The 21,692-nt window shown below is 39.7% G+C and overlaps 2 protein-coding genes across 6 annotated transcripts in view; one reads left to right on the plus strand and one right to left on the minus strand.

The window, feature by feature from the left end:
* The first annotated feature begins 1,242 nt into the window (after positions 1–1,242).
* Positions 1,243–13,445, plus strand: LOC121884501 (nuclear distribution protein nudE homolog 1-A-like). Of its 3 annotated transcripts, none has more exons than XR_006092354.1 (10): positions 1,243–1,442; positions 2,118–2,269; positions 3,132–3,285; positions 5,425–5,573; positions 7,701–7,837; positions 9,048–9,320; positions 10,000–10,085; positions 10,996–11,141; positions 12,301–12,464; positions 12,590–13,445. XR_006092354.1 is itself a non-coding variant. In XM_042393350.1 (9 exons), the coding sequence occupies exons 2-9, from the start codon at positions 2,184–2,186 to the stop codon at positions 12,347–12,349; spliced, it is 1,080 nt and encodes a 359-aa protein (XP_042249284.1). In that variant the 5' UTR covers positions 1,243–1,442; positions 2,118–2,183; the 3' UTR covers positions 12,350–13,445. The 3 variants fall into 3 exon arrangements, 1 of the variants encoding a protein (XP_042249284.1); XR_006092353.1 differs by having other exon boundaries at positions 12,301–12,441; XM_042393350.1 differs by having other exon boundaries at positions 12,301–13,445.
* Positions 13,446–17,217: 3,772 nt separating this feature from the next.
* LOC121884439 (myosin-11-like) overlaps positions 17,218–21,692 on the minus strand; it is a 39,603-nt gene continuing 35,128 nt past the window's right edge. For 2 of the 3 annotated variants that reach the window (XM_042393245.1, XM_042393243.1), the window contains 3 exons: positions 21,065–21,173; positions 20,547–20,719; positions 17,218–18,719 (listed from right to left, as the gene is read on the minus strand). In XM_042393245.1, the coding sequence (XP_042249179.1) occupies positions 18,494–18,719; positions 20,547–20,719; positions 21,065–21,173 (508 nt within the window). In that variant the 3' untranslated portion in view covers positions 17,218–18,493. Of the gene's footprint in view, positions 18,987–20,546; positions 20,720–21,064; positions 21,174–21,692 lie in introns of all 3 variants that reach the window. The other variant, XM_042393244.1, reaches the window with a different exon arrangement.

Here is a 21,692-nt window from a genome sequence, read left to right on the forward strand (position 1 = left end):
GATAATCAATTATAAAGATATCAGCAACAGCACCAGTTTCTTGCATATTTGTGTTGCAATACTTACAAACATATGATCTGGATAAACTATTTGACTTTAGCTGAATGTGAAATTCCCTCCAAACTGAGCTGTCTACATGAGCAAACTCTATCCAGCGAGGAAGACTGTGAGATGTGGTTGAAAGCTCCAGAACCAGAAGTATATGGTACTTTGTATGTGAGTATTAGGTTGTTCCAACAGTCACAGAACACAACTCAGGAGAAGAAGAGCAGTTTTTATTTATTTTTTTATTGTCTATGGAAGCCCGTTTCCTGTATAAGGAAAAAAATAAAAGAAATAGCAACAAATCATCATATTTTGCATGAAAGAAAGGGATGTTTGGTGAGTAAAATATTCATCTGAAAAGTAATTAGTAACAGCTGTAGTAATACTTCACTGCTCTGAAAAGTAGTAAAGTATAAAGTAGCATAAAACAGAAATAACTGAAGAAAAGTTAATCTCAAATTTGACTAATTATACTAAAAATACACTCACAGAGCACTTTATTAGGAACACCTGTGCAATCTAATGCAATCCAATACAACAGCTCTGTCATAAATTCTACTTTTAAGAAGCTTATACATTTTCAGTTTTTGTTGACGTTGTCAGAAAGGTGATAATTCTACTTCATGTTCCTAATATTCTATCCGCCCCATCAACAGAGCTGAAAACTGAAACTGTCTAAGCTTTCTAAAAGTAGAATTTATGGCAGAGCCTCTATATTAGACTGCACAGGTGTTTCTAATAAAGTGCTCTTTGAGTGTATTTAGTTACCACTGCAAACCAGACTCACACCAGATCTTTTTACTTTAAAAAAAAAAAATCTTTTGCCAATGATGTGCACACATTTTAAAAGTGCTATATAAATAAAGTAATAAAATAATAATACATTATCATTATTGTTGTTTTTGTTGTTGTTGTCTTATCTTTCCGACAGCACCAGAAGGCAGCACCGGCCTCTTATAATCATGGATGCTCTTATAATACATCCGTGCTGGTAATCCATCAAAACGTCTAGACTGTGCAGATTATGCAGATACCCCCCCCACCCCTCCTTTCTCCCACTGATATCACCACTCTGATTGGACAACGATCCCCGATCCCGCCCATCTCTAATTGATTGACAGATTACTGACCAATAGCAACAGGTGACGAGGCTGCCATCTAACTTGTGATTGGTTAGTTCGTCTGGACAATATGAACGGCAACATGTATTGTTCGACGTCTTCCCAAGGCAGCAACAACTTTGTGGGTTCCAACTTCGAGCGAGTCGGCTAATAGTTTTCTTTCATCGTTTCGGCTCAACGTTTAACCGGCAAACTTTGTCGGTAAAACTAACAGCACACGAGGAGGATTTAGAAAAAGTATCTGGCCGTTAAAATTGCGTCGAACGAAGCTTGAACGTAAGTTATAGCTGCGGTGTTTATGTCAACTGGGGTTTAAATGGTTAAGGCTAGACTCCGTTAGCTGGACTAGCTAACTTGTTTTCATTTACAAGCTAAGAACATTCCTCTCACTTGGTTGTAGTTTTGTTGTTAATACTTTGAGCTAATTCCCTTTAATGTCAATAAAAGCAGGTGTTAGTAACGATAAACCACACGACGGTATATCCTGAAATACCCGTTATAAGTTAACGGTTGTTTTTTGTTTCAACTCAGTTCCCGTTTTTAGTTCAGCTTGACGTGGCCAGACTCCCAAAAAGTCTTGTATCTAATTCATTTCAGAAGTTATCAAACATGACTTAAGTTAAACACATTTTACAAATCGATAAAATATAACTCTCAGTTCCGCATATATTTATTATATTAAAAAAACATTATTTATTGTAACTGTGAGGTTGAGACTGGATGGGATTGGGCTGAATTTCCGTTATCTTCCCTAAGTAAGCAAATATTACTTTAAATGTAGTGTTTCTTAATGGTTTACTCCTTCGCCGAATATACATGAAAATCCCAATAAATCGTCTGAAATGATGTTTTATGATAAATTAAGATTAGCCATTAACCGGTGTAACGTTAACGATAAATTGCCTGATTTCTAAACGGAGTTTCTACTGTCTAACCGTCTCGTTTTAACAGTCCCGCAGGTCAGTGTTGGTGGTTTGTGACCGAGGAGTCTGTCTCCCCACCGGGGCCGGGCTGGAGATGGGGGATCCGGAGCCTCCAGAGTTTGGGTCCCTGGAGGAAGAGCTGGAGTACTGGAAGGAACAAGCTGCCAGGCACCAGCAGAGGTGAGCCCCCTCTCCTCTGTTTAACTTCTCATTATCAGACCAGACTCCGTTTTCACAGCTGGTTCCTAAAGTGATGACCTGGACTTACTTTGTACACATAATATTGACTCTGTATCATGAGATGAGAGTATATTTTATCTGGGACTTTAGACATGGATGTAACTAAAATATCAGACATTTGCCTGAGGTGTTTTCTTTTGCTATATAAGTATATTTCGCCTCTTTTAGCTGACTTTACTGCTGACATGCTCTAGTGTGTCATATTTTTTGGATGTGTTTTCCCTACTTTTCATGCAAATTACAGAGACCCTCAAATCCTGAAAGATGATATTTATTTATCTTGTGTGCACAAGTTGGATCTAATGTCTCGTGTGAACAGGTTGACAGCTTGTGCAGGCAGGATAATTGCTTGTGATTGCATGAAAAGAAAATCATCTTTCATTACTTCTGAGGTTTGGTAATGAATGCAGGAAAATAATGAATACCTTTTCACTGCTCTGCATTTCAGTTTGTTTAAATCTGAGTGTGCAGACACTCCTGCAAGACAAATAATTGTGAACCTTTTGGTGGTTTCCTTTTTAAACATATTTTTGCGATGTTTAGATTCTTGTGTTAAACCCATAATTCCCAGTGAATCCTGTGGTTTGGTGGGAAAATAATCAAGTTATGTTGTTTATCCAAACAGGTCTGGATTAGATTAATTTTAGCAAACCTCTCAGGCAGCATCTTTGTGTAATTATTTTGGTCTTAAAGTGAGAGAGATGTGTTGTGAGGCAAACTAGTTCAAACTGACTTGTTGTTAAAATGTCCCAAGGTATCATGTGACTTCTACTCCTATGTTTTTCTGTGTGTGTGTGAGCAGCGCGGAGGAAGCCCAGGAGGAGCTGCAGGAGTTCCAGCAGATGAGTCGAGACTATGAGGTGGAGCTGGAGACGGAGCTGAAACAGTGTGAGGCACGAAACCGCGAGCTCCTCGCTGCCAACAACCGCCTCCGCATGGAGCTGGAAAACTACAAGGTACGGAGGACGTTAACAGTTATCAGATACTGGCAAAAGAATTTTAATATCCCTCATCCCAGCTTTCTAAACAAGACATTTCAATGCACTGAAAAGCAGGAAACCACCACTCGAGGTGATGTAGAGATATGAAGCAAAAAAACAGATGCAGATGAAACTGTCCTGCAGTCATTGAAGACAACACATCACACCGTGGATGCTTGAATAATTGAGGAATAAAGCAGTTCTGTCCCAGTTCACCAAGATAGATGTACTAGTCTCGCAGTGTTTCCTCTCAACCCACCATGAAGGCTTTGAGAAGCATCTATAATACAAGTCATTGTCTCAACAAGGTTTCATATCCCACACCGGAGCATAAAGCTACGTTATCAGAGATGACCACGGTCATTTTAATAGCATTCAACTAACTGACCACCCGTTAAAGTGGATTTGACTGGGGATTTCCATATTCATCATCAGCTGATGGTACATTGGCTTTTATGGCTCCCATTTGCCTCTGGTGAATAGGCTTCACTGGTGCTCTTGTCTGAACACACACACACACACACACAGCCAGTTACACACTTTCACAGAGGATTGATTCAAGGCAAGAAAAGGCAGCTGATGACTCTTGCTTGGTCTGTGTCTGGAGGGGACGGCAGTACTTCCCATAAATCATGTTATGTCATAGTTCATTCACCTCCCGGTTCTCCCCGTAAAGAGAAATTATTAGTTTTTCCTTCGGCTGAGATCACAAAACAGATGTGCTCAGGCGTCGTGAGGGGCAGCGGCTCTATTACAAAAATAAACCCCCAAAAAAACAAAAACAAATTTTAATTAAAAAAACACAGAGACAAACTGCATATTTCAGACTCTTTCTGTAAATGTAACATTTTATTATCACTGCTTACATTGAAGATTCATTATAGTTAATCTTGCAGAACAGTTAATAACTTAGTTGTGCTGTGGTATGTTGGTCAGAGGTAAAGTTTTAAGTGTGCGGAGGCCTCCATCACGCTGGCCTGTGTGAACATAAACAAACCTTGATGATTCAGCTGCTGGCTGCTGCTCTCAAACAGCTGTATATGAAGAAGCTCTTCCTTCAGGTGTCAGCTCTTTGTCTCAGTCTTCCTCTCTTTAGATGATCATATCACTATTAATAATGTGAAACAGCCAACAAGTTAAATTTATTTAACAACTATGAGCCCATTACAAAGTGAAGGAACCATAACTTCTAAGATTTATTTAATGCAACATGATGAAATCGCTGATAGGAAGCAGTATGTGCATGGATACTTATAGAAGCACTGAAACTTTTACCAGGATTCATTTATTATAATTACAACACACAGCTTGACACTTGAGATTTAACAGCATCTAACAACACTTCAGTGATTTACAGCAAAAAGTAAAAGCTGAATAAACGGATAGATTTTAGATATGAACTGTTTAAGTTATTGGTGCCAGGTCTGAGGTCTAACAGGAAGAACCGACTCATTCACAACGTTAAAATCCAGTTTATATACGTGCACACAGTGAATAAGAAACTACTGACGTTGAAAAGGCTTGTTGTCCCTCTCAGAGCAGGAAGAGGGCTTCAGCCGAGACAACATGCATGACCAGTATGCAGAGACTTCTTGGAATTTAGTGAAAGCATGCTGAAGCTTGACACGGTATCATACCTGTCCTCTGTTCCTGTTCCTGCCACATGCAGCTGGGAGCTTCACACTGCCTCCTGCAGGCTCTCTACGCGGGATGTTTGCCACTATAAGGCAAAAAAAAAGTACAAATATGCCGCTCTCACCATGTGATGAAGTTAAAGGATTCCACAGCCTCTGAAATAGTAATCCATGTGTTCTTTGCTGTACCTATTTCTCTTGTGGATGCTAGCTATTCTTTTAATCACTGGATTTTTTTTTGGTTTAACTAAATTGCCTCAAAGGTTTGGGATATTTAAATGATTCCACTTCCACATACCGCTTCAGGAGTAACGCTTTGAAGTTGAAATTCATCCTCTTGAATCTCTGAGGGATGTTAAGCTCATGTGTTCAGTTATTAGTCAGAGACTTTCTCTCTCTCTTCTGCCTTCCTGCACCTTTCTTCTTTCTATTCTGTATGTTGATCTGTCTTCCACTGACGCCGCCTTCTGCCTCCTGTCAGGAGAAGTACGAGACGCAGCACTCCGAGGCCTACCGACAGATCTCCAACCTGGAGGGCGACCTGGCCGAGACCACGGCCATCAGAGACCAGCTTCACAAATACATCCGAGAGCTGGAGCAGGCCAACGATGACCTGGAGAGGACCAAGAGGTCAGAGGACACACCTACACATACAGAAAGTCACTTAAAGGACCAGTGTAGGATTTAGAGGCATCTAACAGTGAGGTTGCAGATCACAACTAACTGAATATCCCTCCTCCTCCCCTTCCAAGCGTGTAGGAGATCCTATGGCGGTTCTCTCTAGAGCCAGTGTTTGGTTTGTCTGTTCTGGGCTACTGTAGAAACATGGCGGGCTCCGTGGAAGAGGACCCGCTCCGTCTGTAGATATAAAGAGCTCATTCTAAGCTAACGAAAACACAATGGATCTTATTTTCAGGTGATTATACACTAATTAAAACATACTTATGAATATTATATTCCATTTCTGCCAAGTGTGTTTCACTAGATGCCACTAAATTCTACACACTGGTCCTTTAACGTGTTAAAATGATAATTCTTAAGATTTCAGTCCTGAGGCTGGTTTCACACTTAATCTTGATCCTGATGAGACTAATAATCAGACTTCAGATAGACATTTAAATTCATCCGTCGCACAAAGCTGTCTGGTTCTTAAAATAAGAACCTGCTCTGTGTGTTTCGGTTGAACGGGACTCTGGTTCATTTTCCTCCTTTAGTACGGTTTGTTTGGATCTGAACACAGCAATCATACTCAGACCACAACAACCACACCGAGACCCTTTGAGGATGTGGTCAGAGATGAAATATGGAGTCCATTTGTGGTGGGAACCTGATCCGACTTAAATCTGAATGAAGCACAAGACGTACTCTTCAAGTTTGAGCTAAACGGCTCCTGTAGCCAGGTGTGCTCTGCATGTTGGGATGAACAGTTGGAGCTTCTTCAGGACCTTCTTCCTGTGTTTATGTTGTTGCTCCTGCCCCAAGAATACAGAAACCTCCAGTAGCATTAAATCTCAGTGCAGACCTGTGGTGCTGTGGCTTCTTAATGAGGCAGAGCTCATTACTGTGAGAGTTTGTGAAAGCAATTTGAAGAAAGAATTGCGGACTCCGCCACGTACACTTAAAACGACTATAAAGAGAGATAATTATAGAGTGTAAATGCAAAAAAAAAACCAAACCATAAATGGATTTCATTAAACTCTTGAGGATTATAACTTTAAAGAAGTTGAGGGAAAATTTTGTACTCATGAATTGAAGAAATCCACGAGGCTTTCACAGTCTGATTAAACACGTTTTAGATGTTTGCAAAACTAAATAGAGGTAAAAACAGAAGTGAGGCAGGCTGCCTTACTGTGTTTTCCCTTCGTTATGAAAAGTACGCTTGTTCTAATTTTTAACTTTGAAGGACACCTGTTGCTCTTCACTTCTGCTTATCCACAGACCTAAAGATCTAAAATATCTCTGTGAAACTGGCCCCACAAACAGCAGGTGTGACAAAACACCAGTCGCTCCTCTGATGTATTTCTGATAATGATGAAGAACTCAGTCAGTAACAGCATTAAGGAGTTGATTATCTTGCTGACATGCTGATCTTCTTCTTCTTCCTCTATTATTTCCTGTAGTATTTAAATCTACTGTCAAAAATGCCAAAAAAAAGACTGAAAGATTGTCTTGTTTTGTCGACTATTGTTGTGTTTCACCAGTTGAACTTTTTTAATGTGAACCAGCAGCAGTAGAAACTGATGGGTTAGCATCAGCAGTAACTCGATACAGCTCTGACTCTGTGTTGACAGTAAACAGTGAGGCTGATATTAAACAGGTGAAATTACAAATGATAACACTGGATTACATGCTGCATAGTTTTACTGAGTCACATGTGTGTGAAGGCAGTTTGAATCCAGTGCAGGAACAGCAGCCTCCACCACTAACAATGAAAACAACATAAACAGAGTAACGACTGAGTGTAAATCCATTAAAAAAACATAATAGTATCAAAACTGGGGTTTGATTACATTCAAATCTTTAGGATTATAACTGAAAATGTTATGACTGTAAATATCAGCCATGTTTGCAAAATTAAATGGAGGTAAAAAAAACAGAAACGAGGCAGACTGTTAAACAAAACTTACTGTGTTTTCCATTTGCTGTGAAAAGTACGTTTGTTCTAATTTTAACTTTGAAAGACACCTGTTGATTGAGCCTAAAGATGTTCCCTCGAGTCTCCTCAGCCTCACTGATACTGTGTCGTGTGTGTTTCAGAGCGACCATCATGTCACTGGAGGACTTTGAGCAGAGGATGAACCAGGTTATAGAGAGGAATGCCTTCCTGGAGAGCGAGCTGGACGAGAAGGAGAATCTCTTAGAGTCCGTCCAGAGACTGAAGGACGAGGCCAGAGGTAGAGCTGAGTGATGTTCCGTCAGTCAAATAAGGCTGCTGATTTTTCTGTATTTTACTTTATTGTCAACAGATCTCATGTGCAGAGCCAAACCAACAACGAACTGATCTACTAACAAGTATCGTGTGTATCGCAGGGTTTACGTTAGCTGGTATATGCCGGCTTCCTGCTGGTAGTTGTCCGTCACGTGTAGTTGTCTAGCAGATGAAAATATCAACGGCTGAAATGTCCAGTGGGAAATATGCAGATTGCCAAATAAATAACTTGAAATTAAAGAGCCTAATATTGTGTGGCCTGTAAGATATGTTGCCAAGACAACTTAAATATAAACTTACATGATGCTAAAGTTTGGTTTTGCTTCCACTGTTAAGACATTGAGAGATTAACTGAGTGTTTGGTCAGCTGTGATTAAGCGTGGCAAGAGTCAACAGTCCTGCACTGAGGCTCGACATCAGTTAACACAACTCTGAAATGTCTTACCGTGTTTTCTCTCAGGTAACGTTACATCCAGCATTGGCACAGTGAAACTAACGGAGCAGCCCGGAGCTCCATGGTTAAATGACATGTAATTGATCAGTAGGGAAACGTTTAACTTATAGCAGGGTGCATGACAGTTACAGCAGCTTACAGGGCTTGAAACTAACATATTATTATATGTTTGGTTCCTGACACATGATGCAGCTGGTTTAACTCTTCCCCGGCCTCGGTGAGAGGCGGGCTCGGGGAGACAGCGGCAGGTGGAGGTGGTGGCGGAGCTGCAGGCTGCTCACATGGCTGCATTTAATTAACAGCAGCAAGGCTATTAGTTTTATTTATTGTTGTATTCTATATGCTCAGTTTGTGAAGAGTTCAGTCAGCTGACTAAAATACATTTGTTGGATCATAGCGTTTGTGTTTTATTGTTGTTTAAATGGAGGCTATTTATGGCTGTTTAAACATATGTCCGATAGTTGTTCTATATGGCTGGAATACTAACAACCATAATGGCCGTCAAATTAAAAGTCTGGCGTAACTCTGGTGTATCTAAAGCCTGATATATCTGTAGACTTTAGTTGTTGTCTAAACACTATTGGTTCTGTATTTTGCAGCTTATGTATAAGTATGAATTCAGATCAACCATGAACTCAGCGGGTGAAGGTGACAGCTGTTGCACCACTTTTAAGTCTGTTTTTTGCACATCTGTAACTGTCGTCCTTCATGTGTGTGACAGACCTGAGACAGGAGCTGGCGGTGCAGCAGAAGCAGCAGGTACAAGACAGGAAGCCGTCCCTCAGCAGTTCAACCAAAGAGCCTTCATCCTCCTCCTCCTCCTCTTCGGCGGGTTTGCCCACCCCACCCCTCACCCCTCAAGACAAAAGAACAGAAGACAAAACCACGTCTTCGTCCTCTAACCAGCCCGTCCCCCCTGCCGCCACGCCCTCCAGACCTCCAGCCGCCGCCGCCGCCGAGTCCTTCACCACGCCAGCGTCCTCCATCAGCAGAGGTCAGTCCATCAGCTGATCGAGACCCAACCAGTCTGTGCTTCATGTGTGTTTTGAAATCTTCATAAGAGTATCCCAACCCCCAGGACCTGGGAACACTCAGCCGTAGCCTATGAACACAGTTATAACCTTGAACTAACTATCCTCCTCACTTCCTGTCACACTCCAACTAGAATAAAGAGTTTTTTTATTCAAATGTAGGTCAACAGTACTTGAGGTATCCAGCCTGTTACCAAGAGCTTTCAGCATTTCACAGTACAGAAAATATGTATGATGCAACTGAGCATCGCTGTCTTTAGTTTAGTTTAGTAACCACAACACAATACATCAAATGTTTCACACCAATACTGTCACTAAAAACCTCATTATACACAAACATTTCACTTCACTTGTCACAGATGATTTCTCAGTTTCTTGCTCAGTTATCTGAAGGAACATAGTTTTGGGAACTTCATCAATAAGGCTTTTTTTAAAGACCTTTTATTACCTAAAATGTTGTTTCATTTAAACTGATTTTCACTCAGATTTTATGCTTCCAAGTCTACAAAAGTTATAGTGTTTCCTGCTGCCAGAGGACATTTCAACACAGTCTACGGAAAATTTTTCTCAAGCAAACAAACAGTAAACAGCTGCAGAGGGTCTAATAATGATTTTTAATCCAGATTTACACGTCATCTGCAGGTGAAAGCCTCTCGGGGACTCCTCTCACCACGTCGGCGAGGATCTCGGCTCTGAACATCGTCGGAGAGCTGCTGAGGAAAGTCGGGGTAAGAAGCACACTCCATGTTTGTTGAATCGACCGGTTCACCCTCGCTGCTTTTATTAACGGATGACTTATCATCATGAGACGCTGCAGGGTGCCTCTGGTTTTTACTTCTTCCTCTCTGGAGCTCAAAAGTTTATTGATTTTTTTTTTTTTTTTTAAGAACAAATAGAGAACAAACAAACACAAAACACACAGTGGATAATTATAGTAATAAGTACATTTGACAGTGTTTGCACAGTGCTGACAACTCAAACAAAGACTCAGCCTGTGCCCAGACTGCAGGGTTTGGAAACATTTACTAAAAATAACTTCAGGGGTCGAAACATCTGCACTTCATGTGCTGCTCCACTACTGGACACAACACATTAACAACTACAGTTAATACTTCTTAACTGAAACTTCAGTGTCAGTTGTGGATTATTTGTTTCTGGCTGTTTACTGCGCCAGACTAAAATATCTCAACTATTGAACTGATTGACTAAATATCTTGTTTAGACATTGACGATGATGATTATGATGATGATGATGAATCCTACTGATTTTGATGATCCTCTGACTTTTCCTCCAGCGCCACCATGAGGTTCACATTTGTGGCTTTTAGTGAAATATCTCAACAACTGTTGATTGGATCACCATGAAGTTTAGTACAGATATTCATGTTTCATCTAGCGCCATCATCAGGTCAAGATTTTAATTTGTCCAGTACTTTAGTTTATGATCTAATACCTGCACCTCATCATAACAGAAACATCTATTCTGAACAGTCAGACTACAATTTACTGGAGCAGTTTAGATTCGTTTAGACGTTTTCTTTTCCTTGTGGTGTTGCTGGTGTTGTTGCTTTGGTAGAAAACCGATCTGAAGCTGAAAGTTTACAGAAGGATTTGAACTGTTTTCTTCACTTCTCGTAGAATCTGGAGTCCAAGCTGGCGTCATGTCGGGATTACGTCCACGAGCAGACCGCTAACCGCAGAGGCCACGTGGGTGGACAGGGGGCGGCGGCAGGCCAGAACAGCTCCTCAGACACGCATCCTACTAACGGCCTCTACAACAAGGGGTAAGCTGACAGAGCTCGCAATTACAGTTGCAGGACTACTGTAAAACAGGAGTATGTATGTAACTAAAATGGCCGCCACGGCCCGTAGGAATGTCATAGAGAGATCAAACCAAAACTCAATTATTCGTCTCATCAAGACCTACAAATCACACACTGACACCCCTGACCTAAATCCAACAGGAAGTCCACAATTAGCCTTTCAAAATAAGACTTTGCCCCAATTTTGGCCCCCGAACAAACTCTATCTCCTCCAAGGGAGTTAATGGTATCAGCTTCAAACTTTAGTAGGTGACTTCAATCAATCAATCAATCAATTTTTATTTATATAGCGCCATATCACAACAGAAGTCATGTCAAGGCACTTTTCACATAGAGCAGGTCAAGACCGTACTCTTTAATATACAGAGACCCAACAATTCAGACTTATGACACTATGCTGAATAAAAAGTTGTTAAAAACTTTGTAATAACTCGAACGGTTTGGATTGCCCTGAAAGTTGCAGTGCCACATCACACCTTACAATGTAAAACAATGGGGAGGCATGAACTTTGTGTCCAATCGAGGCTACTGATGTCTAAACTATAAGTCTGACCACTTTCAAACCTGTATCAATGGATTCGCCACGAAATTTCCTACTAAAATATGATTTTTATGTAAGATTTGGCCAAAGTCATGGGATTTATGAAGATATTTCACAAGAAGCGTACTCTAAAATCCTCCTCTCCAACTGCTCCTGGTGATGTCACTCCCTCAGTGCTGTGAAACATTCCGTAATACACACTCATTATAAAATCACAGGAGGAGCAAGAAAAGACTTTAAAACTCACACTCTAATATCTCAAAAACAATAAAAGATAGAAAAAACATGTAAATTCAAGATTTGTAGGTCAAAGTCTCATGATTCATTTAAAGTTCAAATGAAGTCTGTATCTAAAACTATGTGGAAGCAGTAAATGTTCAAAAAGGTGTGGGTTCGCTCACACTCTCCATTCAAATATATGAGTATTTTTCTGTGTCCAGCTGCAGTTACTTATTGTCTCTACACACCTGACAGTACACATGTCAATCAAACTTTCAAAATAAAAGCACACCACACTTCAATTGAACTTGCTTCATGATAGAGATCCGACCCTCTAAGTGTGTTTGTTGTATTTTACAGGCTGGTCAAGAGGCTAGACTTCGGAGCCGGACCCAAGCTGCTACTCTGAAGGTGAAAACGCCTCCAACCTCGATCCTTAACCCTCCTTCCGAGCCGCTCGGTCCTTCCCGTCCGTCCAGTCCGGATCTCTCACACGTAACGGTACCGAGTCGCACATCACACAGGTGGTTTCAGACTCCCCCCCCCCCCCCCCCCCCCGCCTCTTCAGGACACCAGCCATCATAGATGATATATCGTACTGTGGATACTTTGGGATGTCTGTCAGAGTGTTTTGTTTGTTTATTAACAGGACTCCTTTCAGCACTTCAGCACTTAGCTTGAACTAACTACTGGCCTCGAGCTGCATGTCTCGTCAAGAAAAGCAGCAAACACCTCGACTGAATATGATCTGCCAATCAAGAAAACACTTTTAAACACACCTCTGCAAGCCTTAATGTTTTTAATGAAACACTGTTTTTTTTTTTACCACTATGACAGATGTTAGAAAAATTACTTATCTAGAGCATAATGTTGAATGGAACAATTTACTAACTACTACTTTTGTATTTGAAAGAAAAATTGGCACTTTTTAAATCCAGACCCAGCCTACACCTTGTGCCCATCAGCGGTACTGCATGTACAGCTGCCTTAATTGATATTTTTTTGTATACAAACGATGAATCAAATGTGAATGGATGGTTGTTTGTCGTAACGAAGGCACAGACATTTATCACTGCTGAGATCTTTTGCCTCTTTTTTAGCTGATATTTGTGGTTTTACAGAACCATTTACTGTATGATTCACTCTCACTCTGGCAGTTGTTTATTTTGACTCTGAATGAGGAAATTTAGTGTTTGTTTTTTTTAAAGGTGACTACATGTAGCTGGATGTATTGTTGCTTTTCCTCCTGACACAACTGAGTACAGTGCGAGAGGAAGCGTCGCTGCCTCTACGTCGTCCCTGATGATAGAAGCAGAAGTTCAACTGGAAGTTTAAAAGCTGCTGTTGGTATCTGACTGAATGAACACATGACCTTTTCCCACAGCGCCACCCTCAGGACAAACTTCACATTTCTGGCTTCACTACTGTTAAGGCTGTAAGATGAATTTAAAGGAAAAAGGAGGCGATTATCTATATTTTTCATATTCAACAAATCTCACGTGCAGAGCCAAACCAACGATGAACTGATCTACTAACAAGTATCACGTTTGAGTGTGAATGTAAATGTATGTTAGTGTGTGTTTTTATAGTTACACCATTGGTCAGGCAGCAGTGTCGGAGTTTCCTCATTGGCTGTTACACTTTAAGAATTAATTAGCATAAGATGATGGAATCAGAGGACAGCAGACTGTTTCCTGCTCCGAGCTCTGACGCTCTCAGCTGTGGTGTTAAATGCAGAGAAGTCAGCTAAACTCCTGTTAAAACAGACTCTGCGTCTCCTCCTCTACCGTCCCATGTGATCGATGCTCAGCGGTGTGTTTGGATTTTATAACTGAACTGATACCAGGAAGTCAGCTTTTTATTTCTCTGTTGTTGAGGTTTTCACGTCACAAACGAGCGTTAAAACACGAGTCTTGCAGGTAAAACAGGAGACTCGTGTAGCTGTTATATCCGTTTAGCGTGGGGCGGCTGCTCTGCAGGTGCGCTTGATTTGACTAACTGTGGTAACCGGGTGGAGATAAGCCTCCTGAATTCGCACCCAGAATGCTGTTAAATCTTTCATTTGTAATTTCCACCACAGCCTCCGTAATTCCTGACCATGAAAGAGGCAGAAAAAAGGCTCATAGACGCATCAGAAGGAGACTTCAAGCACCAGAAATAACCATCACTCTGATTAAACACTTCAGAGTGAAAAACGAGAGACGTCTGCAGAGTGAAACAGATGAAAGAACAGAGAGAGTTAACAGATAATTAGAATTAAAATAAGTTCTCTTTCAAATCAAACATCTCAAGATATGAGTGTAAAGTATTGTTGTTGCAGCTGCATGTATTTATGTTTTGACTCAGTCGTCATGTGATGCTACTTTATTACACTTTACCAGCAAATATTACTGGGACCAGTACAGAAAATTACAGATGAGTATTTATTATCCAGAAAGTCACATTAGGGACACGACCACTGACTGTTTCACACATTAACCAGACACGGTCCAGACACATACTTGGTTTTGACCCAACAAGGTCTTGCAGACCATATCTGGACCACATCATGTGGGTGTTTGGGTCCTCGGGTGCATGCAACATGGAGAGAGATGATGTCAGTGAAGTCGAGTGTAAGTGGGACTTTTTCTTTTTGGCCAAACTTGAGCAAAGTGACCATTATGTACAGATCAACATCTGTACTGTATTCTAGGGTGACAGCAGTGTCCAACAACTGCAAAATAAATGGCAGGTCCTGTCTGAGGTCATTTATTTTTGCTGATAATGTCAAAGGTTTACTGCACCGTGTTGGGAAAGATGAGATCAGTGTGGTGGACAAAGCTCCAATGAGCTGAATCTGTACGTCAGCTTTTATAGTCTCCTGTGTCTGTCTGGCTCCTCCCAAACTGTATGACATCACTGTAGGACTTCATTTTTTAATTCTGAATGGTCAGTGATACAGACTGAAATCAACTCCTAGTGGGGGGGGGGGGAGGGATGGGTTCCTATACGCTGAACACACTGGTCTTTGTCCCGTGTCGCTATGACCTTCTGTTCCTGAGATATAAAAAATGTTAAAACTTGTTAAAATCTTACTGCAATTTTTATGGAAAAACTGTAATTTTATATCTTCTGACTAGTAATGAAAGTGCAAAACTTGGCGTACATGTGCAGATGAGATGATCATGCACTTCAAATTTGGTACATGTAGCACTTACAGTTCTGGAGATAAACACTACAGAATATATTCCTGATTCACAAATCAGTGTGATGTTAAAGTAAAAATGTATATTTTTAGATCTTTTCACAGGTAATTGATAAAGGAGCGAAACTATGTGCAGTGGAAAGAACTTAAGCACAAAGTCCAGAGGTTGTGATATGAAGCACAACAAGCTGGTGAAGCTGTAAACAGTAAAGGCTTCCTGCACATGCTCAGTAGCGTCTGCCGTACACAGAACTACTCTCCAGAGACTGAAAACATGATGCTGTTATTAGTGTTTGGAGCCGTTTCTAAACAAACTAACGTGACCAAACTCTTCATGATGAAGGAACATGTGACCCAGTGCAGCGCTGTGACTCACTGACGTGTTTTTAATAGTTTCTGGAACAACAACGGAGGAATAAATAATATATATCAGGCTTTGATTCACACACAATACTAGTTAGTACATCAGTTTATTATTGGTTTGGTTTTGCACATCTGTTGACAATAAGAATAATATAGAAAATCTTCAGCTTCATCCTTTCAAGCGCTGCTAGCAGAAGCTTATACTTATAGTCTCGTTCCATTGTTGCACCGTCAGCGTAGCCGTCTAGTAGATCAGGCACTTTCAGACTGCGGGAGGCGTTCTTTAAAATAAATAAAGCCCTCTGCAGAGCTCCACTTCTGTCTTTGCAGGAGTGAAAATGGAAACTCCTCATGTAAATGAGGAGATATGAATACTTCAGTGAAGGCTACTTGTGTTTTATGTTAAAAAGAGAAAAGTATGTAATAGGTTGACTTGTAGTGTTGAATACTGTACCTCTACTTTAGGATCACTAACGTAGGTTAAATATGTAGGTCGTGGTAGGAGCTGCTCAGGGCGAGTGCAAAGCAGCTGTAGCAGCAGCACACTTTACAGTAAAGGTCAAAGGTCAGTGTGAGAAAGCAGAAGCGGGAAATGGTGTTTTTTTTTTTTGTTTTGTTATGTGACTCTATTAAAGTATTTGCATGCTCACATACTAAGTGCTAAGACCTGTTTGTTGTTTTTACCTTCAGTGCTGCTTATGATGCTTCTCAAAAAGCAATAAAACTTGAAATGTAAAAAAACAAAAAACAACCTCTTATTGATTTTTATTTCTCTTTGAAAGGAAACTGGACACAGCTGTGAGGTTTGGGTAGAGGTTTAATAGCACTTCATTGGTTCACAAAGCAGAAAGTCCTGCGTCACAGCAGTCATCACAAGTCAGCTAATATCTTCCATCTATAAGATATTCATGAGTTTTACCGTATGTGTTGTGTTAAAATCACACTGTTCAATCTCAAGAATGAATATACAACAGTTGGGTTACAAATATAGTTTTACATTCAGTCTCCAAATAAACAAAAAAAACCCTCTGAGGATGTGTTTAAAGAAAAGCCGAGTTTGACTTTTTATATAGGAATCATTTAAACTACCTGGAATATAAATAAATATTAATAAGTTGAAATTAAATGTGAAAATAATCATGCTGAATTATTATCCTTGTTTGAGGACTTAAATCCATATTTTCTTGTATTTGCTAGTTAAATATTTCTCTTTATTTAAATAATGAGGTTTTATTTCCCCCAAATAAATAATCTGGAATCTATAAATATAAAAATATATCGGTTTAATAACGTGTCGGTATATCCAATGATTAAAGACGTATAAACCAATCTTTCTTCCGTTCAACTCCGTCAGCTGATTGTTATCTTGTAAATTAATCTTAGGTTCGGTTTCAAACAGGAAGCGGCTACTGATGCAGATTCCTGTCATCAATAGTCTGTTTGATACAGAATTAATATGCCTGCTTTTGCATTTTGCTTGCAGGTGATCTTTTCTATGTTTGGGTTCAAATTTGGCACAAAAACCACTTGGTTAGATTCAGGGAAAGATCATTGTTAAAGTTCAAACAGGAACCGTTTAACGGCACTAAAATACTCGCCATGATGGTATAAATGTCCTGTTTAACGGCACCATTTACTAAAGTATTTATACAAAATTTCATTCTTCTGTCCAGTCAGGTTCAGATGTAACTTTGGCCTCTTGAACTGAGTTTTGTTAATTTTTTAAAAACAATGTATTTATTTATTTTTTTAAAGGGGGGAGATAAAACCACAGGAGAGTAAAATATCAGTCACCTAGTAGAGCTGCATAGAGGAGGGAAGAAATGATGCAACAGAGAAAAGTTTGGTTCGTCAGCGTTTTGAGTTTTTTTTAGGTAAACTAGTATTTTTGGATTGAAGCTGCCAATATTTCTCTCCAACAATCAGATAACAATAGAAATACAATAAAACCATCTGCTGAAACTATAATAATAATTTAGATTTAAATGAACTAAACAGAGTAATGAAGGATTGGTTCATTCATTTGATAGATAATATCATGTAACTGTGTGTTAGAGCTTGAACACTTGAGATTTTGCCTCATTGAAACAAATGAAGCAGTTGCCATGACGATGACGTCTGATGTTTGTAGAACTTTGATTAATGTCGAGGTTTGAATCAAATCATTTTTTGGATCAATATTTTGTTCCTGATTGCTGCTACAAAGTGTGGTTTGTTGAAACACTGCTGCTGAGGATCATGGGATCTGTAGTATTTGGTGCAATTTCTCTGAAACAAAGGAGAACCTGACGACGATAACATAAAAGTTGTTTAAAATGAGGAACACTAACTTTAGAAGAATGTGGATATTGAAGAAAAAGAAAAAAATTTACTTCATCAGGGCTACAAATTATTGATTCATCTGTAAATTATTTTCTCGTTTTGTCTATAAATTGGCCCAGTGTGATTTCAAATGGTTTGTTTTATCTGAACATCAGTTTAGTTTCATATTTGACAACAAAAAGCATCAAATCTTCACATTTGAGAATCTGGAATAAACAGCAAATGTTTGTTATATTAGCTTGGAAAACAAATGAAATTATCAATAAATTAATAAAATGTTTGGGGATTGATTTTACAAGCTTTGTACGTTTAAAATGTTTTAAAAATAATTTAATGAAATTGTATAAAAGTTTTGTCAGACAGGTTTGTATTTTGTACGGAGGGTCGATGCGGTCAGCTGTGTGTTTTCTACTGTATTGTTTTGTTGGGAGATTTTTCCTTTTTGGTTGTTTTTTTTTTCTCTTTTTTTCTTTTTTTAATTACTCAGAGGCCAAAATAAATTTTAATTTCAACAAAAATCTTCAGTGTTGTTAAAACGTCCTCTTGTGTTTCTGTTTTCAGAAACATTTAGAGGTTGAAATTACTTCAAAATTTGAATTTTTACAAATATTTTCTGGAACAGAAATGCTGCTCTGTCGAGGCACGCTCGGGTGAAATCCAATTTAAACGTGGCGTCTGGTCCCTCTACTCGTCGGGGGAGCAGGTGTAGACCTCCCCGCGGGGATCCACGGGGGAGGCGCAGGTGGGAGGAGACGGGGACGGAGGCTCCTCCTCCTGGAACTCCACTGAGTTCTCCTTGATGGCGCTCCTCCGGCTGACGCTTCCTCCTCCTCCTCCTCCCAGCCCCAAGCTCCTGATGCCGCCGCCGCTCCGAGGACTGGGACTGCTGTAGCCCGCCTCCCCGCCACGCCTGGGAACACCCGACACACCAGGAGGAAGAGAAAGAGGAGGAAGAGGAGGGTCAGAAGGAGACGAAGGACAGAGGAAGGACTGAGAGCGGGGGGGGCACTTGGTGGTTTGTTTATAAAGCGAGATTATATTTTTTAAAAAGAGGTTAAAGCCCCTGAAATCCTGAGGGCAGGTTTGAACTGGAAGGGGTTAAGATGGCGAACAGGAAGCTGAAGCGAAGAAGAATTTGACCCCGAAGCCGTGAGGACAGTTTGCAGATCAGAGGTGTCTGAGGACAAGTGTGAAGCAAGAGCAGCCAGACATGAAAGGAGGGAAAGGAAATTTAAAATCACAAATGATCTCATAGACACTATAACAAAGATTCAGGGACGAGTGTCATTTTTATTATTGTAAAACTGCTGCAGGAGACTCAAATAATTTAATATTTTCTAACAGATTAATCTGCTGTTCTGTCTTCAAAATACAATTTTTATTGTCCCAAAGGGAGATTTTAGAGAATTTTACTACTTTTCTCTTTTGAATTTGAATATTAAATTGATAGGTGTTAAATTGATTAGGTAATGCACCAAATACATTTTTTTTTAAAAATAAAATGGTGATATGTTAAACTAATTTAAAGAATCCTAAAGGATTACACCTTCAGAGGATACTGTAACTCAATAGTTAATTTGATGATGTGATTTTTTTTTTTTTTTTTAGTAGCATTTATTTTTGTGACTTGCTTCATCTTCCATACATTTCTAATCTAGGGCTGCAACTGACGATTATTCTCATGATCAGTTTATCTTTTATTGGTTCTTTTTTCATTATTTTTCTAACCAATTCAGTCTATAAAATTAATATTATAGTAAAAATGCCTTTCACAGTTTCTCAGAGCCCGATTGGACGGTTTCAAATGTCTCATTTTATCCAAACAACAGTCCAAAATCCAAAAAATACAACTGAAAAGCAGGAAAACTTCACATCAGATAAGCTGGAACCAGAGAAGGTTTTGAATTATTGTTAAATACATAATTGCAGGTTTCACCAAATGAAATGTGAGACTTTTTAAACACCACATTGAATACAGTTTAACACCTTTTTCACAGTTTTACAATCAAACAATGATGGAACCAGCAGAGACGATAAGAACTAAAATTATTTATTAATTACATGAATTTATTAACATTTATATAACTTCACTATTTTGTCAGTAATTTGCAGCTATAAAGAAGTTTCATCAGACCGAGACGACTTCTTTGCTTGTTTACGTCAGATGTTCTTGTTTTTGTTTTTGACTATTTATCTTCATCTTTTATTATTTGTATCCTTTTAGTTTGTGGCCACTTTTGTTTGGTCTGTAGAAGTTTGGGATTTTGTGAGACACCTGCTGGTTGTTTTGTGTTCTTTTCATCATTATCAGAAATGTTTTTTTGTTTCATTTTTTGTTTTTTTGTCTTGAAAACAAGACGGTGCATCTGAAGTGGTTTGTCCTCAGCTTAAATTTCAAATAATAAATAATTCTTAGTGATGTAATTCACCAGTTCACCAATTTTAAACGATTAACCAGTTACAAATAAAATATGTAAGTTAATTTAAGTTGTATCTGTCCATTATGAGAGGATGTTTCCTGCTGCTGTAGCTGCAGGTCTGATTAAGCAGCTTCCTGCAGCACTACTGCTGTCTCACTGTGTTTACAGACGGAGGACGTCTTGTTGCAGCATTTAAGAACTTCTAAGGTCTTTTTTTATTTGAAGAAACTGAATTAATTGCTTTTTTAGTCCTGCAGATTCCCTGATGACTGAACCAACAGGTGGGTATGGTGGTGGTGGGGGGGGGGGGGGGTTACCTCAGTTTGCTCCTGAGTGAAGACACCTCCCTGTTGAGGGCGTCGTTGGCCTCGCTCGACTCGTCCAGCTCCCTCTGCAGTTTCCTGCGGCCCGCCGCCATGCGCTGCGCCTCCTCCTCCGCCTCCTCCAGCTGATGCTTCAGCTGCTTCACCCGCAAGTTGCTCTTGTCCGCCTGCACAAAGTTAATTCACATGTTTATGACTGGAAGCACGATGAGTTATGTCAGGTATCGCCTTTGTTTTGGCAGCTATTTGGAGATTATTGATTAATCTACCAATTATTTTCTTGATTAATTGTTTTGTCTATAAAATGTCCCAAAGATATTTAATTTACCATCATATTCGACAAAGAAAAATATGAAATCGTCAGTTTTTTGCCTAAAAAACGATTATTTAATTATCAAAATAGTTGCAGATTAATCACTGATCAATGAATCAGCTAATCGTTGCAGCTCTAATCGATCACTCTCTGTGATTACTGTGATTACTGAGGTCAGGATCGGAGTGCAGCGTGTTACCTGGTCTTTGTACTGCTGTGCCTGCTTCCTCTCGTCCTCCATCTGGATGGTTAAATCCTTCAGTTTCTTCTCTTTCTGACGCAGATTCTTGCCGTTGGTCTGACGCTCTCTACAAAATAAAAGTCATCATAAATGTTAATGTACAGAACAAAACAGTGACTGTTATTCTGAAGCCAAATCAGATTTAATGGTCAGATTTTTAGTCTGCCTAAACCTAACCGACCTAACCAATGACGGCAACGAGTACTAGCCAATCAGAGGCAGGGTGAGGCAGAGTAGATCGGGTCATTCCATCGCCATCCTAAGAAAAAAAAAAATTGGCGTCCCGTTTGGTGAAGTAAATTCGTCCGTCCTCGTGTCTTTTGTGGCGTTCATGTGGTGTCAAAATAATCAGAAAAATGAGTTTCACGTGAACGCCCCTACAAGTCTGAACAATTTGGAAAGTCGGTGAAACTTTTGGTACGTCTTGCCTAATTTGACGTCATATACAGTACGCAGAAACATGGCGGACGAAAGTAAATGTTTGGTTGATGGCATTTTATTAATTCACATATTGCAGATCAATTTTTTGCTCATGTAATTTGTAATATGGTATCAGGCTGTAACCGTTAGTTGTAGTTCCTGTAGA

Source organism: Thunnus maccoyii, chromosome 18, assembly GCF_910596095.1.
Source record: "Thunnus maccoyii chromosome 18, fThuMac1.1, whole genome shotgun sequence".
Classification (NCBI taxonomy): domain Eukaryota; kingdom Metazoa; phylum Chordata; class Actinopteri; order Scombriformes; family Scombridae; genus Thunnus; species Thunnus maccoyii.

What these genes read in the sequence shown, in the direction of transcription:
- LOC121884501 (XM_042393350.1), top strand. Translation starts at nt 2,184, where the DNA reads ATGGGGGATCCGGAGCCTCCAGAGTTTGGGTCCCTGGAGGAAGAGCTG. An exon ending in AGCTGCTGAGGAAAGTCGGG is followed by an intron (nt 10,086 to 10,995) that starts GTAAGAAGCACA and finishes CACTTCTCGTAG; the next exon opens with AATCTGGAGTCCAAGCTGGC. An exon ending in AACGGCCTCTACAACAAGGG is followed by an intron (nt 11,142 to 12,300) that starts GTAAGCTGACAG and finishes TGTATTTTACAG; the next exon opens with GCTGGTCAAGAGGCTAGACT.